This window comes from Trachypithecus francoisi, unplaced genomic scaffold (genome assembly GCF_009764315.1).
Source record: "Trachypithecus francoisi isolate TF-2019V2 unplaced genomic scaffold, Tfra_2.0 Contig01474, whole genome shotgun sequence".
NCBI lineage: Eukaryota > Metazoa > Chordata > Mammalia > Primates > Cercopithecidae > Trachypithecus > Trachypithecus francoisi.
Genome location: NW_022681435.1, coordinates 16053433 through 16071782, shown reverse-complemented (window position 1 = coordinate 16071782; position 18350 = coordinate 16053433). Strand labels below are relative to the sequence as shown.

The 18350-nt window shown below is 36.6% G+C and overlaps 2 protein-coding genes across 4 annotated transcripts in view; one reads left to right on the top strand and one right to left on the bottom strand.

Annotated features, from left to right (window-relative positions):
- Nucleotides 1-18350, top strand: part of CD226 (CD226 molecule) — a 125006-nt gene that overhangs the window by 100111 nt on the left and 6545 nt on the right. The window lies entirely within an intron of this gene.
- DOK6 (docking protein 6) overlaps nucleotides 8714-18350 on the bottom strand; it is a 429154-nt gene continuing 419517 nt past the window's right edge. The window contains exon 9 of one of the 3 annotated variants that reach the window (XM_033175372.1): nucleotides 8714-16579. In XM_033175372.1, the coding sequence (XP_033031263.1) occupies nucleotides 16440-16579 (140 nt within the window). In that variant the 3' untranslated portion in view covers nucleotides 8714-16439. The remainder of the gene's footprint in view (nucleotides 16580-18350) is intronic. The other 2 variants (XM_033175379.1, XM_033175385.1) reach the window with 2 other exon arrangements.

Here is an 18350-nt window from a genome sequence, read left to right as displayed (position 1 = left end):
CCTGCTTTGTTTCTGCAGGAGAAGCACCCAGTTTTTTGATGTTAAGTACGATGTTAGCTGTGGGTGTTTTGTAGATGTTCTTGAACATCAAGTTGAAGAGCTCTCTATTTTTAGTTTGCTAAGTTTTTTTTTTTTTTAAGTTATGAATAGATGTTGGATTTTGTCAAATGCCATTTCTGCCTCTCAATGAATACAAGCATATGATTTTTCTTCTCTACCTTGTTGATGTGGTGAATTACTGATTTTTTTAACGTTGAACCAGGCTTGTATAACTATACCAAATCCTGCTTAATTGTGGTCTATAATTATTTTTACACAGTACTGAATTTATGTTATTAATATTTTGTTGAGGATTTTTTCATCTAAGTTTATGAAAGATATTTATCTGTAGTTGTTTTTGAAATGTTTTTATTTGGCTTTGATATTAGATAATGCTGACCTCATAAAATGAGTTAGGAAGTGTTCCTTCTGCTTCTATTTTCTGGAAGACATTGTGAAGGTTTGGTATTTCTTTCTAAAATGTTTGGTAGCATTATACTATTTTTTGGAATGTTATCTGTTATAGATGCAATTTATTTAATAGATACAGGACTATTCCATGTTTCTATTTCTCCTTGTATACATTTTGGTAGTTTTTGTTTTTTAAGGAGTTGGTTCGTTTCATCTAAGTTATCAAATTTGTTGTCATAGAGTTGTTCCTAATATTCTCTTATTAGCCTTTGGCACATATGGCATCAGTAATGAGGACCCCTTTTTCATTTCTGAAATTATCCAAGAAAACCTAACGATTCTGAAAGTATACATACTAACAAGAGTTTGAAGATACATGAGACAAAAACTATTTGTGTATTTTCTCATTTTACTTGGTTAGCCTTGCTTGAACTTATGAATTTTTTTTTTATCGTTTCAAATAATTGGCTTTTGGTTTCATTGGTTTTTCTTTAGTTTTTGTTTGTTTTTGACGTCCTTGATTTCTGCTCTAAAATTTGTATTTTCTTTCATCTGCTTGCTTTAGATTTACGTTCATCTTCTTTGGTTTCTTAAGATGGAAGCCTAGATTATTGATTTTATACGTTGTTTTCTTTTCCAATAGTGGCACTTAATGCTATAAATTTCACTTTGTTCCACAAGTCTTGGTAAGCTCTATTTTTATTTTCATTTAGTCCAAAATATTTTAAAATTTCTTTTGATATTTCTTCTTTGAGCCATGAATTATTTACAATGTGTTGTTTAATCTCTATATATTTTGGGATTTTTCTACTTTATATCTCTTACAGATTTCTAACTTAATTTCATCATGTTTTTAAAACATTCTTTGTATAATTTCTATTCTTTTAAATTTTTTCAGGTGTATTTTATGGCCCAGAATATGGTCTATCTTGCAGAATGTTTCATGTGATCTTAAGAAGAATGTTCGTTCTGTTGTTGTCATATTCTACAAATGTCCATTAAATCAAATTGATTGATGGCACTGTTCAGATCATCTGTATCCTTTCTGATTTTCCGTCTTCTTGATCTATCACATACTGATAGATCAAGTGATCAAGTCTTGTTAAAGACTGCAAGTATAATAGTGGATTTTTCTATTTCTCCTTGCAGTTTTGTTAGTTTTTGTCTCATGTATCTTGATACTCTTGTTAGTACAAATACTTTCAGAATAGTTAGGTTTTCTTGGAGAATTTACCCCTTTACCACATGTAATGTCCCTTTTATTCTTGGTAATCTTTCATGTTCTGTCTACTTTTTCTGAAATTAACACCACTTTCAGCTTTTTAAAAAATTAACATTAGCATCTCACATCTTTCTCTATCCTTTTAATTTTAAATTATCTAAATATTTATACTTAATGTGCCTTTCTTATAGACAATGTATAGTTGCATCCATTTGTAAATTCACTACTTCTTTTTTTACGTATAAATGTTATGGATATATAATAGTTGTATATATTTGGGGGATACATGTGATGTTTTGATACCTGCATACAATGTGTAATGATCATATTGGGTAATTGTGATATCTATGACTTCTAACATTCATCTTTTTTGTGTGTTTAAATCCTCCACTTCTAATTGGTACATTTAGATTATTCAAATTTAAGTGATTATCGACATAGTTGTATTAATATCTACTATATTTGTAACTTTTCTATTCTTGCACTTGTTCTTTCTTTTTTATCCTCACTTTTTCTGTGTTCTCTGATTTTAACTGGGGTTTTTATATGATTTAATTTTCTCTGTTGACATATCTTTCATTGGTCAACCTAGGTTTCTCTTCTTTTCCCCTCTTTTTTTTGGTATTTATTTTATTTAGTGTTATCTGAGCTACCTGAGTTGGTGTCTATCACTAATTTTGGCAAGTTCTCAGATTATTACTTCTAACATTGTTTTGCTCCATTCTTTCTTCTTCTCCAATTATTCAGTAGTCTTGAATGTTCCGGGTTTTTCCCACTCTTTGAATTTTAGTTTGAAAAGTTTCTATTGACCTAGCTTCAAAGTCATTGATTCTTCCTTCAGGGGTTCCAAGTCAACTGATAATTGCATCAAAGATATCCTTCCTTTCTGTTACTATGTTTTTATTGCATTTCTTTTTTATTCCTTCTTAGTGTTTCCATCTTTCTTCTTACATTATCCATCTGTTGCCTATTATTTTTCATGAGAGCTCTTAACATATTAATGATAAATTCCATGTCTGATAATTCTGACACATGTGTCATGTCTCTATCTGGTTCCAATAATTGCTTTATCTCTTCAGACCATGACTTTTCTTGCCTTTTGACGTTCTTTGAATTTTTCTTTTTGAATTTTTTGTTGCAAGCCAGATCTGGTGTGTTATGTAATAGGAACTGAGGTAAATAGGTCTTTAGCTTGCAGACTTACCTTAATCTGACTAACTATTAGACTGTGTTTAAAGTCTGTTATAACTGTAGGCGCTAAACTTCTTCAAATGCCTCTAGTGTCTCTGTTTTGTTTGTTTATATGTTTTTCCCCTTCTTGACTTCAGGCTTCCCTAAGTGCTCCTCTTCGGAGAGACTTTCTGTCTTGCAACTCTTTCCTCTGCAATTCACTGTTATTCTACTGGAGCCCTGTTGGTGTAGTGCTAAGCTGTGGGAAAGGAGAGTGTTCTATAATCTTACAGGGAAACCTCAGTCTTTTAGTGGGTCTATGTCTGGGACATTCACAGAGCTTCTCAGTGGTGTTGCTTGCTTATCCTCAACTCCCTTTCCTGACTGCAGCATTCCCAATGTATTTCTTTGAAGGCCTGCCCCCTGCTGACTGGTTATTTACCCTCTTTCCTTAAGTGGAACAAGGAGACTTCAGGCGCTGGGAGGAAGTTTGGGAATTGTGTTTGGCAGAGTCCTTTCCATCTTTGTTACCAAGAAGGTTCATGGCTTATTTCACAATGGATGTCCCTCTCCATCTGTTGCCAGAGCCACGAGGAGATTTCTCTTGGGTCCTCATAATAAGAACCTTGGAGTTTCCTACAGGAAAAGCCCTTGAATGTGTAGAGTGCCTCAAGAGCACAGCCCCCATGGGTTTCTTGCTCACACTAGTCCACAAACAGATGCCAGGAATTCACCCAACTTACCATATAAAGCCTTTACCATATAAAGGCTCATATGACTAGTTTATGACTCCAGTGCTTTGACTCCAGATAAATGGCTATTGGTTGCCTTATCTCTCTGGATGTATCTGTATCTTCAGATTTTGGGATGGCAGTTTGCTCAGGACTTTGGTTCTCTAATAGGTCTAAGAAAAGTCATTGATTTTCAGCTTTCCAGCTTTGTCTTGTTATAAGCATGGCAGCAACATCTTCCATGCTCTTAACATGATGGCACTGAAGGCAGAAGTCAATCTCCATGTATAAACGTTTTAACACATATGTTTTATCTTGATCTCTGACCTGTCTCTTTGCTCTGACTTTCTGATACTGCACGAGGGTTCCTGTTGCTGGACTTCATTCCATCTGACTTGCTCCCATCTAGGCTGCTCTTTGGCTCATCTTTATAAATCACATCCAGCCGACAAAATACTTAAATGAAAATGAAGCACATATTTATTTTTTAAATAAATACGAAATAAAGTATAGACATAAATCTGAAGATGAGTAGGAGATCCTACTGAGTTTCTCTGTTTATGCTTGGATCAACATCAGGCCTTATACAAATATTCAAGTCCAGAGGCAAAAGGTAATAAGGAAAATTTGTATCACAAGCCACGAGGAGATAACATGTCAAGTCTGTGCGATTGGAAATAAACTAAAGATGAACTGCTGGGGGTGCTCACTCGTCACAGAGCTCAGTCTACAGCACCAGATTTATAAGCTTTTTTGGGGGAAAATTCTGTTAAAATAAAATGAAATATGAGTCACAGGGTGGTGTTTCACTCATGTGTGTTCAATATGAATTCATTTTAAGGTTTAGCTGCAAAAAGGTAAATGAGAATTAGAAGACTCCATGGTAAGAGAAGCCACAGAAGTAAAGCATTGTCAAGGGTTCTGTGTCTATATGTTTAAATATTAGGCTTCTGAGAAAAAAACACAACAGGAAGACAGATGAACACAACAGAGGGCAGAAGGTCTATATGTCCTGAGGCCTTTTATGCAACATTTGTTAGTGGAATGTTTTTTAAGAATGTGTGAGAGAGTCATTTCAATGTGAAATAAAGACCTAAGTCTACAGACTTGCCTCATAGTTTGTTCACTCCATATGGTCATATGTAAATAGTGAAAAGCTTTTATAAATAGATCATTTAATAATTTCTTAAAGCTGAACCCCTTTTCTCTCTACATGTTAGTGGAAGTAGTGTTGAATATTTTCTATTAGTATAGATAAACAAATGAACAAACAAACCCACTACTGCCCAAAACAGGTTACTATCTTTCCCACGTTAAGAAAAAGCTTAAATAATAACTGACCGGTAAGTATCACATGGCATTTAAGCTTCAGGAAGAATATTGGGTCTAGATAGAAATAAAAAAAGTCAAATGCGGTCTCTTTTACTAAATAGTCAATGGTAATGATCTGAACTACATGACAGATCATAGTGTTCTTATATATTAAAAATAATGTTCCAAGCCCCATCCATAAGCTTAAGTTAAACACATGGTTAAAAATACCATCAAAATGTTATCATTTACAAGGTAAAACACCATAATGTAACATCTCTTGGAGTATAGTGTCTCTTAGATACCTATGTGTTTAACGTCTCATTAAAGAGTTAGACACTACAAATGTCACATGAAGGATGGAGTTACATTTTGTTCATGAATTTAGAGAACATTTTGTACTATGTGTAACATTGATTTTACCTGAGATATCAGTTGTCACCCCAAATCAGTCTAAGTTGTGCATAGTCTTAAAAATGCAGTGAACATTATCTCCCATTAAATGCCTACTCATCCCACTTACAAATTCGAAACTTAAAACAATTCAATTTTAGTTACATTTCCTAGTCAGATCTCTTGATGATCCACGCATTTTAGAATTTAGAATGCCATCCCTTTTCACTATTGAGAAAAAGGGTCTGATATGAGGAATGAGAAGGAGGGAGGGAGGAGAAGAGAGCTGAGTAGAACATTTTAAATCTATTTCTTGTAACATTTTTCTTTAGATTATTCTGATGAGAGTGAAGTGACTAGTTACAGTGAGTAAAATGGGTTATTTCTGAGTAGTGGTTTTAATAATCTATTTTTTTGGGGGGAATATGAATTTCTAGCTCTATATTTGGCTCTTTGAAATGTACTTAGATTTGTTAAAAACCATAAGCCTCAAAAACAGCAGGTTACCTAAAAACAGCAGGTTATCTATAACTTTTAATAGATATTGGAACAAGAAAGGAATTTCTTAAGTCAAATGGTACTCAAAGGACAGTCATTAAGCAAGATTAGACTGAGTATACCTACCTCATGGCTTGAGGTGTACACTTCTTCTCTGGATGGTGAGCCAAATCTTACAGAAGGGACCAAATCTTACCCACTTTTGAATTCCCAGTAATTAGAACATTCAACTCATGCTTTTAAGATTGAATTTTGGAATAACATTTTCCCCCTTTGGCTTCTTCATAACCAAAGTTTGCAAATATTCGGAGAGTATTGAATATTTAGAATGGATCTCTGTAATTCACACATGAATAGAAAGTAACAATGAGGCCGGGAGTGGTGGCTCATGCCTGTAATCCCAGCACTTTGGGAGGCCAAGGTGGGCGGATCACTTGAGGTCAGGACTTCGAGACCAGCCTGGCCAACATGGTGAGACCCCGTCTCTACTAAAAATACAAAAATATTAGCTGGGCATGGTGGCACTCGCCCGTAGTCCTAGCTACTTGGGAGGCTGAGGCAGGAGAATCGCTTGAACCTGGAAGGTGGAAATTGCAGTAAGCCGAGATCGTGCCCCTGCACTCTAGCCTAGGAGACTCCGTCTCAAAAAAAAAAAAAATGACAGTGTGTATTTGTCTTATACGCAACTTTGTGTCAAGAGAGGAAAAAATAGAGGATATTTTAAAAATGAGGTTTTAAAAAATGTATAGAACGCAAATAGCAACAGATACATTTGGAGTTATGTTAGATTTTGTTATCTAATAATTTGCTTTCTTTTTTTTCTTTTAAAGAGGCTTTAAAACATTTATACATTTCAAAAAACAGAGACAATTTTGGAGTTATGTTAGACTGTGTGTCTAATATTTTTTGTGATTAAAATGCAGCCTATTTGTGGGGTGGGGTGGGGTGGCTGCTGGGGAAGAGAAAGAGGAGAAGGAGGAGGAGGAAGAAGGAAAAAGTTCAGACATAGCTTTAAGAAAGGAATTCCGGGAGCTAGTGAGGATGGTCTCTCTTGCATTCCCTACTTCTATCCATTTTCATGTCTCCTACAGAAAGCCATATATGCATTTGCTGTCACAGCTCCACACTGACTTTGATGCATATCAAATGGAATTAAAAGGAGTCCAGAGCAAAGATCAGGAGATGTTGCTTGTCCTCCACTCATGTTTTGGTGGTAGCAATTACTCAATAAGTAGTGATTAACTGGCTTTTGCGATCAGACGAAATCAGCAGGCTAATATTCTAAAGATACCTACATATTAGTGTAATTCATACTTCCGTGAATGTTTTGATATTCTATCCAGCTCTTGCTCAAACATTTATTTTAATAATTCACCATATGGATGCTAAAATTAGATAAATCTTTTAAAAATATATATTTTTTACTAAACTGGAAGTAAAAATAGTTGATGTTCTTTGTACATTACGAAAATAGCATAATTGCTATTGGGCTGTGCCTTGTGATATATATTTATTAAATACCTTCTTTGATGTTAGCTCTAAGCTTATATAAACCTTTACATTATTTCTAAAGACACTTTCCCAAGTAAATATAGTCTCTATGATTTTAATAGTGACAAAAAGGGAAAGAAAATTCATCAAGTTCATACCATCAATTCGTTATGAAAATGTGTCACTGAAAATTCATATTCAGAATATGCTGTATTTCGTTCAGTATTGACAAAGAATGGGTGATTTCATCGTCATTGGCACTCCAGAACATTTTTCAAACTCTATTGCCTGCATAAAATGGAAAGGTCTCATACATCTTTCATTGCTTTCTTCAATTCATGAATTTGGCCAGACTTACCCACTGAAGGGCATTTTTTTTTTTTTTTTGAGACGGAGTCTTGCTCTGTCGCCCAGGCTGGAGTGCAGTGGCCGGGTCTCAGCTCACTGCAAGCTCCGCCTCCCGGGTTTACGCCATTCTCCTGCCTCAGCCTCCCGAGTAGCTGGGACTAAAAGCGCCCGCCACCACGTGAAGGGCATTTTTAACAGTACTGACTGCTTGATTCCTTTTCTCTCACCCAGTTTGATTTCTCTGATATTATTGGAGCTTCACACTCTCTTTAAAAGCATTATTCTCTAAAAGGAAAAATGCTCATAACAAATTAATCTAATAAACCCATAAGAAATGCCCAGGTAATATTTAAAGGTTAAGTTTGAAAAATAGATTCTATAAGTGTATTTCTAGACAGGTCTAAATCTGAGTGACAAAGGCTACTTAATTATGGGCTGAAAAATAAAAGAAGCCATTGATAACATAACAGCATGATATGATAGTCATAGCTGCATGCATTTCACTTTTGAAGTTAAATTTTTACCAAATGATGTTCATTTTTTTCTTTTTTCTTTTCTTTTTTTTTTTGTTTTGTTATTAGAGAGTGAGCAGAGTTCTGTAGGAAAAGCCATTGTCTAGCTGTGCGACATTATGCAAGCCACTTAAGCTCTCTGGATATCTTTTTTTTTCTTTTTTTCCTTCAAGGCTGAGTCTCACTCTGTCCCCCAGGCTGGAGTGCAGCTTACTGCAACCTCCGCCTCCCAGGTTCAAGCAATTCTCGTGCCTCAGCCTCCTGAGTAGCTGGGATTACAGGCATCTGCCACCAAGCCCAGCTAATTTTTGTATTTTTAGTAGAGACGGGGTTTCACCATGTTAGCCAGGCTGGTCTTGAACTCCTGACCTCAAGTGATCCACCCGCCTCAGCTTCCCAAAGTGTTGGGATTACAGGTGTGAGCCACCGCACCCAGCCTGGATATCTAAAAGTGTTAATCTCTAGTGTCATTTTCAATATTAAATTCTACAATTCCTTCAAACCATAGTCAACCTAATAAAAATTCAGTTATATTAAAAGATGGAGTTAGGAAAACACTGGAAATACATAATAAATTATCGGTAACCTTTCATTTAATAAAGGGCCTTCTTTCACTTTATTTTCAAAATAGCAAGCTAATAAGTGAAGGAATAAGTAACATTTTAAACATTAGCAGAATACGATTGTCAGAATTTTGTTTAATTACAGTTACATTTCATCACATGATAACAAAAATATAAGAAAACCAAGTAATATTACAGTGTTAGCTTTATTAAATAACTTGTGGGTAAAACCATCAATTTTGTTGTTCAAAATCTCAATCATGCAAAGTTGTGATGTAAAGTAGTAGTTTTGAACTGTTTTACCTTTAAGTGATGGAGCAAATTTTAGTAGTGCACAACCTCATAGCAATATCATTCGTAAATTTTTTAGAATTATGAATAAGACATTGTTAACAATAGATTAGGTTTATTTATTGATGGTTAAGATAAAAACTATGACTTCAGAAGAAGATAATTCTTCAATTATGTATTTCATGTATTTTTACCAAGGGGAAAAATCACACAGACAGATTTAAAAATAATTTAATTTCCTAATTTTATTATTGCCTCATTATTATAATATTTTCTGTTCTGCCAGAAATTCACATTTCAGTTCCAGGGACAGCTGTTGCTTGTATCTCATCCCAAAACATAGTTCAGCTAGTTTTTAAGTACAGATGTCCCCAAATTATCATTTATCTAGAATAGATTGTTACTAAAAATGAAGTATGCCAAATCATGTATTTTCCAACAGAAGCAAATTTATAATGGGTGTTTTTTTTTCTTAACAAGGGCCTAATGTCCAAAGTTATTTCTTATCAAAATGATCATAAACATTATATTGAACCAACTACAAGTGACATCCCTTTATGATGTACAGTATAAGACTTCACAAAGTATATATAAATTAATTAAATAAAGATTTACAAAAAGCAAATATATAACACATTATTTAATATATTTTAGAGATTCATAGGGATAAGGATTTTGCAGGATGGGGTAATTCTGTGTGGATCTATTAAGGAAAGGTAACTTCAGTGGAACACACAGAGTGGGTCAAAAGCCAAAAATGTGTGTGTGTGTATGTGTGAGTGTGTATGTGTGCGTGTGTGTCAGCATGCACTAAGGTTGGGGTGGAGGGGCCTCTGCAGGTCTTGGAAAGTCTCCTGTCATCTGCAATAAAAATGGAACTGGCTTTTATGTCAGGGAGCAGCCTGAGTTGCTGATGTCCTTTAGGCACTGCTTGCTCTAACTAAAGTAATACAGTATCTTACAACTGGAAAGAATCATACTCTGTTATCGGTTTTCACAACAAAGTTGGAGCTCCCCCACTCTACCCATTGATACCTATATATATATTTTTATAAGAGTAAGCATTATTTCTTGAACTATGCACTGTACATGTGAATCTGAATTTGATTTCTAATTATTATTTCATATTGACTTATATTTTGTTAATTTCTGATGGATATTTAATATCAAGATACTACTATCATTTTGTTCTTTATTTTCCCTGGCTTTCAGTCCCTCTGTAAAATAGTTAATGATCTGGAACTACTTTCTCAACCATTTTCAGATGTTTTCTTTGAGAGAAATCCTGCAGTGACTTAAAAACATAAAATCATTATCTCAGTTTCCTTCTTTGCCTGACTTTGGGTTTCTGAATTTCGGACACCTGATAATAAGCAACTCTTTTGAGGCTGTGGGTCTCTTGAGGGAATTAATATAACAATTCAGTCCTAACATTAGCACAGCAACAGGCTGAGGGTGTAGACCGTGCTCCATTCGATGTTCAATTAAGTGCAGAAAGGGTTGATTTTATGCTCACAGTCTAAAATCATCCTAATAGCAGGCAAGAGTGAGGAACTTAATTGTTTCAACAGCTAACATGGGCCCCAAATAATGATTAGAAAATTTAAATCCATTCATTCTTCTGACAATTGGAATGTGGAGTTCAGACAACGAAACAGGCATGGAAGATAACTTTAAAAAAACTTACTAGTTAAACAGAATTGTAAGAGGGAATATTTCTATTACAAATGTATTTTTCCTCTCTCCTTCAAACATTAATATTTATAAGATGTTAAAATCTTAAGGTAGGAGAAAAATGTCTGAAAATTACAAGTATAATGTGGTTTTCATATTATTTAGTAATTTTAACATATTTCTTATTTATCTAAACTTCAGTTAATTTAAATCATTGTCTACTGAAGTTTATCAGGAAAAACCTAATGTATAAGGTATTATAAAAAAAAGTAATTTCCCCAATTTTTGTTGATAATGGAAGCTTCTTGAGGCTCACATGAAAAAAATGTAGCCCTGATGTTATCAATTATGCAACAAAGTTGTGACAAATGCCATAATGACACCATAAAGTGCTAGAAAGTGATAAAAATTCCAAAAATTATAATCCATTACTATGTGATTGTGATAACTTAGTAGGACTACTAAACACAAACACCTACTTAATGTTTTTTAGTTTGACTACCACTTTAGGATAAGATTGAATTTCAATGAGCTGAATGACAGTATACAAGTAAATAAAGTTTATACCAATCACTCATGAGCTACCAGAAATCTAATGAATTGCCCCATATGCCTCTCTACTGGTAGAGTTGGTGATGAGTTCAGCAAGAGCAGAGGCATCTGAAAATCTGGGAAAACACTTAAATGTACAAGGGTTTATTTACTGTGAGGCCATGTGGCATTTCTCAGCTCCCACTACGTCAAACTGGGAGACACCTTGGAGTCAGGAAACATTCCTAGACCAGGAGCCTGGAACTACGAGAAACGATTCTTGGCTCCTTCTTTGCCTTTAAACAAATTACCACATCCATGGGTTTCAGTTTTCTCCTGAGGGAAACACAAAGTGGGACTTTATTCTACATGACCTTTAAGGGTGCTTCTAGATCTAGCTAGCATTCCACCTGCCTGGAAAATGTGCCCAACTTCCACAAGACTCTATGAACTGTCTAGTGCCTCCTCTGCTGGCGTAATTGCACAAATGCTACAAGATTCACATCCTTGAGTAAGAAGGTGGAGATTTGTGGCAGATCCACAGAGAAAACGTGGGCAGTCTTCCAAATGTGTTTATCGAGAACGCACACACGAGAGTGTTGATCTCGTTTCACAGGATCCAGCCCTGCCCACCAGTCTCACCGACAATTTATGTTCATGATAAAATTCAAATGAGGTTGGCTATATAAAAGTGATTCTCATGTTCCTGAAGACACATTTGACTGTGGGGACTTGGCTACACATTCTTTCTTGTTAAACATTTTGCACTAAGCCGAAAGACGCATCTTTGTGGGGAATGTAGTGTCTTCCTCTAGTGACATTAAGACATAAAGCAACAGATGTCCTCTGTAAGTTGCATACTTAGTATGAGGCGACGGGGAAGAAGGCCAAGTCCGTGACACCGGCCTTGGGTTAGAACGTTAGAAAGGTAGAGACCAAGTGTTACTGTGGACATTTAATTGTATTCTTTATCATTTAACCTGAATTGTTGCCTTCATGACTAGTTGCCATCCTCCCTCTCTATTCTCTCCATGGGAAACTGCACTTCATAAATTTCATCGTCTGCAAACACACACTCCATAAATTTCATAAGCTGAATTTGTGTGGCATGTCACCCACTGTTACAGCTATTAATGCATATCCAGTGGCAAATTTTTATCGATTTTGAGAACGCTGTGTTTGGGAGATCATATAGTTAATGACTGATGAAGTAATTTGAAATATTTGAAATTGCAAGGTATTTACAGACATGAGCACAGGATTGGAGAAACATGTATAATTTTCACTTTGTGCAGTCTTCACTATAATATTTTAAAATAAAACACGAATTGTTAAAGCCCTAAATCTCAGTTCCATTAGGTGTATACTGCCCACTTATTGTGCTGTGTTATAATAATCAAAACTGGAATATAATTTTTTAGGAGAATATCATTTCCTTAGCTTGTTTTCACTGTATCATTAATGGCCAATTTTATTAAATGGCTCAAATAATCTAGGGAGTAGGGTCCCCATGCTTTTTTTACAAAGTTTTCTGAGATACTGGCCAAACAAGGAGGGGCACACATCAATTTTTATGATGTGTTTTTAATATCTACAATAAAGATATGACATGCAATAAACTGGATCTGTAGAAACTACTACTAACAATGTAAAGTTATTTATCAGTCCACTGTTTCTATACTGAATAGACGGTATAAGAGGTTCACCATTTTATAGGTGATGAAAGATTTTCAAACCTAATTTCCCAATGAAGACAGAGAAGAATTGTGCAAGATACTAGGACTAGTTCTCTAGTTTTTATTTGGTGAAAAAGGTGAGGTTTATGTTTTATAAACATGTTTCCATCGAGTTCACATGCTCTATCAAACAGCATCTTCCCTCTAATATAAATACATATTTCTTATTTTATTGATTTCAAATTGTGGCAGTGGCCAGAACCTATTGATTCATACATATTTGCAACCTGCATAAATAAATTAGTTCTGAGTGCTTATTGTTTGTTCAATAAGTAAGTGAAAGATGTGTTTTCTTTTCTACCTCTGCCCCCACCCCCCAGAATGGGAAACTATTGAATCAAAGTTGTTTTGTACTTTCCTGCATTTTAAGTGTAATGTCATGTGTCAGTCATGTGTACATTAATTAATATTATCAGAATAAAAAATTGGGAACATAAAAAGTAAGTCCCCTCATGTCATCTTTCAGGGAAATGGATACCTCCTCTAGGCTTTGTCTGTTTTCAGAACTGCTATTCCTTACACTGAGTTCCTTTATCATTGGTCTCTTCCAACCTGATGCAGAAATGGTGACCATCTGTTTATCTGTACAAATCTGAATGGAATTCAAACTGAGTCACTTTCAGAAGGAGCCAAAAGTTATCTTTGGTTCATAGTAATTCCTCCCTCACATTGAAAAAGACACATATATTAAAGATATCATACAATTTCTGAAGGGAGAAATGACTTACAAAGTGTAGCGGCATCCCCAGTCAAAAACCTACGCGCTCAAGCGAGTGGTGTACGTATCCATGACCCTTCTGGTTGCTCCAGTGAAACTGATTTTATGAAGTGCCAGGAGACTGATACAGTGACTTTCCATCTTTGGTTCTGGTAGAAGATGTATCTGTTTGTTATTTTTATTACAATGAACACTGCTTCATGTCAAGTATATTAGGTTAATATAAGTTCTCCTATCTGTTCATTTAGCAGTCTTGACTCAGCTACGAGTGTGAGTGTACTTGGAGGAGTATGCTAGAATTAAGCTCTAAGAATGTACCATGAGATAGATGACAGCATTATTCTCATTGTGATGAGATCTGGTTAAAAACTTGGGAAGCAGATTTCTCTCACACCCTCTCTTTTTACGACATCATTTTCAGAATGAACTGGACCAAGGTTATGCCTGATCTTTGGTGCTCCTTCAGTTACATTCATTGGTAATGATCAGAATCAAATGGAGTTCTTGAAGCAATTACATGCAGGTATTTGTCTCCTAAGAAACAGATGCAAGAGCAGACTCTTCTAATTAGCAGAATCCCTCCCTGGACTCGCTGTTTGTGCTTCCAGCACATGAATAAAGCTGAGTTGTGAACCAGGACCCCTGAGGGCCGTTCCCCATAAGTCCCTTGTAGAAACTTGTGGTGTCTAAGCAACAGCTCAACTGAGTGAGCCGGCGAGAGGCTCGCTCTGAATGTGGCCCCACTAGGAACTGTGCTCAAATGATCTCAGCTGGGAGTTGCTCTGGTGTATTTGACTAAAGACATTTCAAAAGCAAATGCCATGTGCCAAAGAAACTCACAAGTGTTTAACCCCAAAAGCTATGATTTCAAGGAAGGCTGTACAGTTGTAGGAACCAGTCATCTGCTCCTCTGCTGTGTCAGCAAAATTCACAGTGCAGAGAACTTGGGTAATTTTCTTTTTATCCCTGAAAGCTTAGGATAATTATTTTTTGCAGCCACATTAACTCTTATGATTAGTATCTTGATGGGGTTTTCATACCTCGTGGAGTGATTTGGAGAGCGTAGGTAGTTGCTGTAAGTGCACATTTATCTAGGAGGGATCCGGAACCACTTTTATTTGGTAGTAATTCACTGAAATGAATTGTCAGTCTGCAGTCAAGCTATAGATAGGGATGAAAAGACCACTCATCAGAGATCAGCAAAAAAGGTACCCTTTCAACAGACTAATTTGGATAGTTTAAAAATTTTTCCTATTAAGAAAAAACAAAAAAACAAAAAAAGCTGGGTTTTCATCTTGCGTGACCTGAGTTCACTGTTCTTTAAACCCGCCCTAGCGTATTTGAGAGATAACCATCTTAGGCACAAAGTGTCAGATGATTCAGGCAGGATAATTTTTATTTTTACTTGAGTTAACTCCAAAATTAAGGGCAAATATATCTTTGTTGACCTGAATTAGCCAAACTCTTTCAGTCTCTGTGGAAATCACTACCTCCCTTTAAACACTGTAGGTTTGTAATCAGTGTCAGGGATGATGAAAATTATATTTGATCCATTTCTTATAATCTCAGACAACCTGTGTCCAGTAAAAGAAAAAATAAAGCCCTGCAAGTTCTGGTTACACAGTAAATAATAAGCCCTCAGTGGTTTTCTGAGAACAGCATCTATGGCATTTTAAATATTGGTATCCACAATCCTGTGCCCATTTTGTTCTTCTCTTTATTGCAAAATAGCTGAGTTCTTTTTAGGTGTATTCTTTCTTTCCTAAAGAGCTTTTCATTTAGAACCTCTCTTTTCTCTCAAGGTTAAATGGAAGCTGATCAGTATTCACACGGAAACCTCCTCACGTAGCTCAGGTGGACGGCCAAAGGGAGTAACGTTGTCAACAACAAGGAAACACTCATCAGAAAGACAGTGTATGACATGACGTGTAGGACAGCTAGACTGGTTCTTTTGCTTCCGAATGTTCCCCTTCTCACATTTTTGCTTACACTTGTCATGGGAACAGACTGGATTACATATACTTTTGCTAATAAGAAGCCTTTTTTTTACAGCACTATTTTTAAAATAGCTATTCAACATAACAATCTTAATTTTAATGCACCAAATTATGGTTTTCAACAATTTAAGTGAGCATATCCTGTCACCCTCAGCACATGTTTGATATATACTTGTTATATATAGATGGATATAGCAATATCCATATTTGTCTACACACACACACACACACACACACACGAGTAGAGCTACAGGGCCCTGCTTAATAGTGTGTTCTGAATTTCACGTTCCTTTAATTGTCACTGGGTTTATTTATATGCAGCTATGATGTCATTTGTAGAGCTTACTGTATGTGTCCCTGTCAAAACTTTAAAAGCCACAGAGCTTGTGGAGGGTCACCACTATGTCTAAGGACAGACCCTGTGCTCAGCTGGGAGGACTGTGCTGTGAGGTGAGAGGTGCCCACCACCCAGGCATACCCCAGTGTGGGCAACTCTCCCCAGTGCTGAGGCTTCTGCTACTGTCAGACCCAAAGAATTTTGTTTATTTAAATAACTGTTCATACGATTTGGATTCTATTCATGTGAAACATAGATTCCCCCAAAGAAATTCAATAAATAAAGGACTTAGCCACTGAATCAAGGAAGCAGAACTCCAGTTTTTAACCTTCCAATGGAACTGGGGCTAGAGCAGACCCATTTCAATTTGTACTGCAATTGGTCTTCCAGGAGGCAGAGGGTGCAATGACCCCACAGACGGGTCCAGGACAGACTGTCTCTCTAGTCAGCAGCGGCTCTCTGTGTGTCATTGGATGAGGCTGGAGCTGTAGCTGAAGCCATAGCTGCTGGACCGCGACAACGGCTGCTGGGCCTCTTCGCTCTGTTCCGGGGCGTAGCTGGGAAATGTCTGTGCACGAGACATCTTTGAGGTACCAAACCCATGACCTAGAGAGGAAGAAAGGAGAGCTCTACTGAGAAACAGATTCAGAAACACAAAAGATAGACTATCTATCTATCTATCTATCATCTATAATTCTATAATCATCTATCATCTATATCAATCATCTATCATCTTTCTATCAGATGTCTATCTATCAATCTCTCTCCGTTTTTAAGAACAATAAACAAGGCAGCAGCTTTCATATCCTCAATATTGAGCTCAAAATAAGTTGGTAAAAATTGAGCAATTTTGTTGTCTTGATTCTTGATGAGTTAAAATGTATTCAGAGCTCAATATTTCCTCCAAATGTACTTTGCCAAAAATTCTGGATGCCAGAGAGCTAGGTAGATTTTCTAGGGAATCTCAACCTTCTACTGTTCTTCAGCTTTTGAAATAAAAGCAGAAAAGCTTTTCCCCAGAAAAAGCTGTTTTTGATGGAGAGCCTATAATCTGCTTTCTTTTCCTTTATGCTCAATTTCAGTATACACAAGAAAATTACACACTTTCTTAAAATCTCTGGGAACAGGCAAGCTGTGCTTTACCCTAACCAGTAACCATCAATTATCAGGAAAAGAGCTTTTACAATGATAGAGGTAGAGATTCTGACTTATCCCAGCGGGTGTGTGTCACCGTCACTGAAATCACTTCATGATATGGTTAACCCAAACAATTAAGCTCAATGGTTACCAAAATGGCCTAAAAGTTAAATTCCACACAAAATACATTTAAAGAAAATTCTATCTATGCTTTTGGTTGTTCAGCTGCACCCCTGCCATGAGAAATAGTCTATCGCAAACCAAAAACAGAAGTGATTACCGAAAACTTTTCAGAATGCTAACAAAGTACAGAGAAATGCATGCATGCATGCTAACTAAGGCTTCCGATGAACTTTCCAGTCGTTTCCTCATCTTTATTTATTTGTTTTTTTCCCCTCATCCTTTTTAAGCCAGCAATTATTCTTCATACATGAGAATGATTTGTATCTAATGGATGAGCTTAGAGGGAGAAGAAAAATAGATGTAGTAAGTCACGCTCTTTCAGAGTTTCTGTTTTACCCAAAGAAGGGGCTGTGCTGAGTCTGATTTGTGTGTTATCCGATCACTTGGACGAGGAACACAGAGAAGACAATCTGTTAACGCCGGGCACCGACCATCTCTGTGTCAGGCTCCTCAGGTGGCTCTGTCCTTGGCAATGTCACTCGCTTTAAGCCTGTTTTATTGCCAGGTGTGTTTGGCGACGTGGAAAATACTCTCTCAGTGTGGGAAGCTTGGTATGCAGGGAGGAAACGCAAATGAACTGGGTAGTAAAAGGCTAATTAAAACGGAACCACTTAACCACTTAGTGGTAGAAACACTTAAACGTCAAAATACTGGGAGAAAAATCTTGCATTTAAAAAAGTTATTTTAGATTCACAATGTCTTGGATTCTGTTGCTGTCCACATCAAGGAAAGCCCCCCAGGCTCACCAAGAGTGGATCAAAGAGAAGAGGGGCTTTTCCCTCGCACCTCCTGCCCCACACCCCTGGCTCTGCCGGAGCCAGTCCTCTGAGTTTCCAGAACTTTCTGCCCCACAGCGCCTGGAGGCTTTACTAGTCCCTCCCTTCCCTCTCTCCCAGGATCCTGCCCTGCTCTCCTCGCCTGGCTTGCAGGCCTGAGGGTAGTGATGCTTCCTGCTGTTGCACATGCCCGCATTTTCTCATCGGTTCCCCCAGCTCTTTAAGCAGCCTCCTCATCAAGTTCTTTTAATTTCAGCAAGACCCTGATGATATAGCGAAGG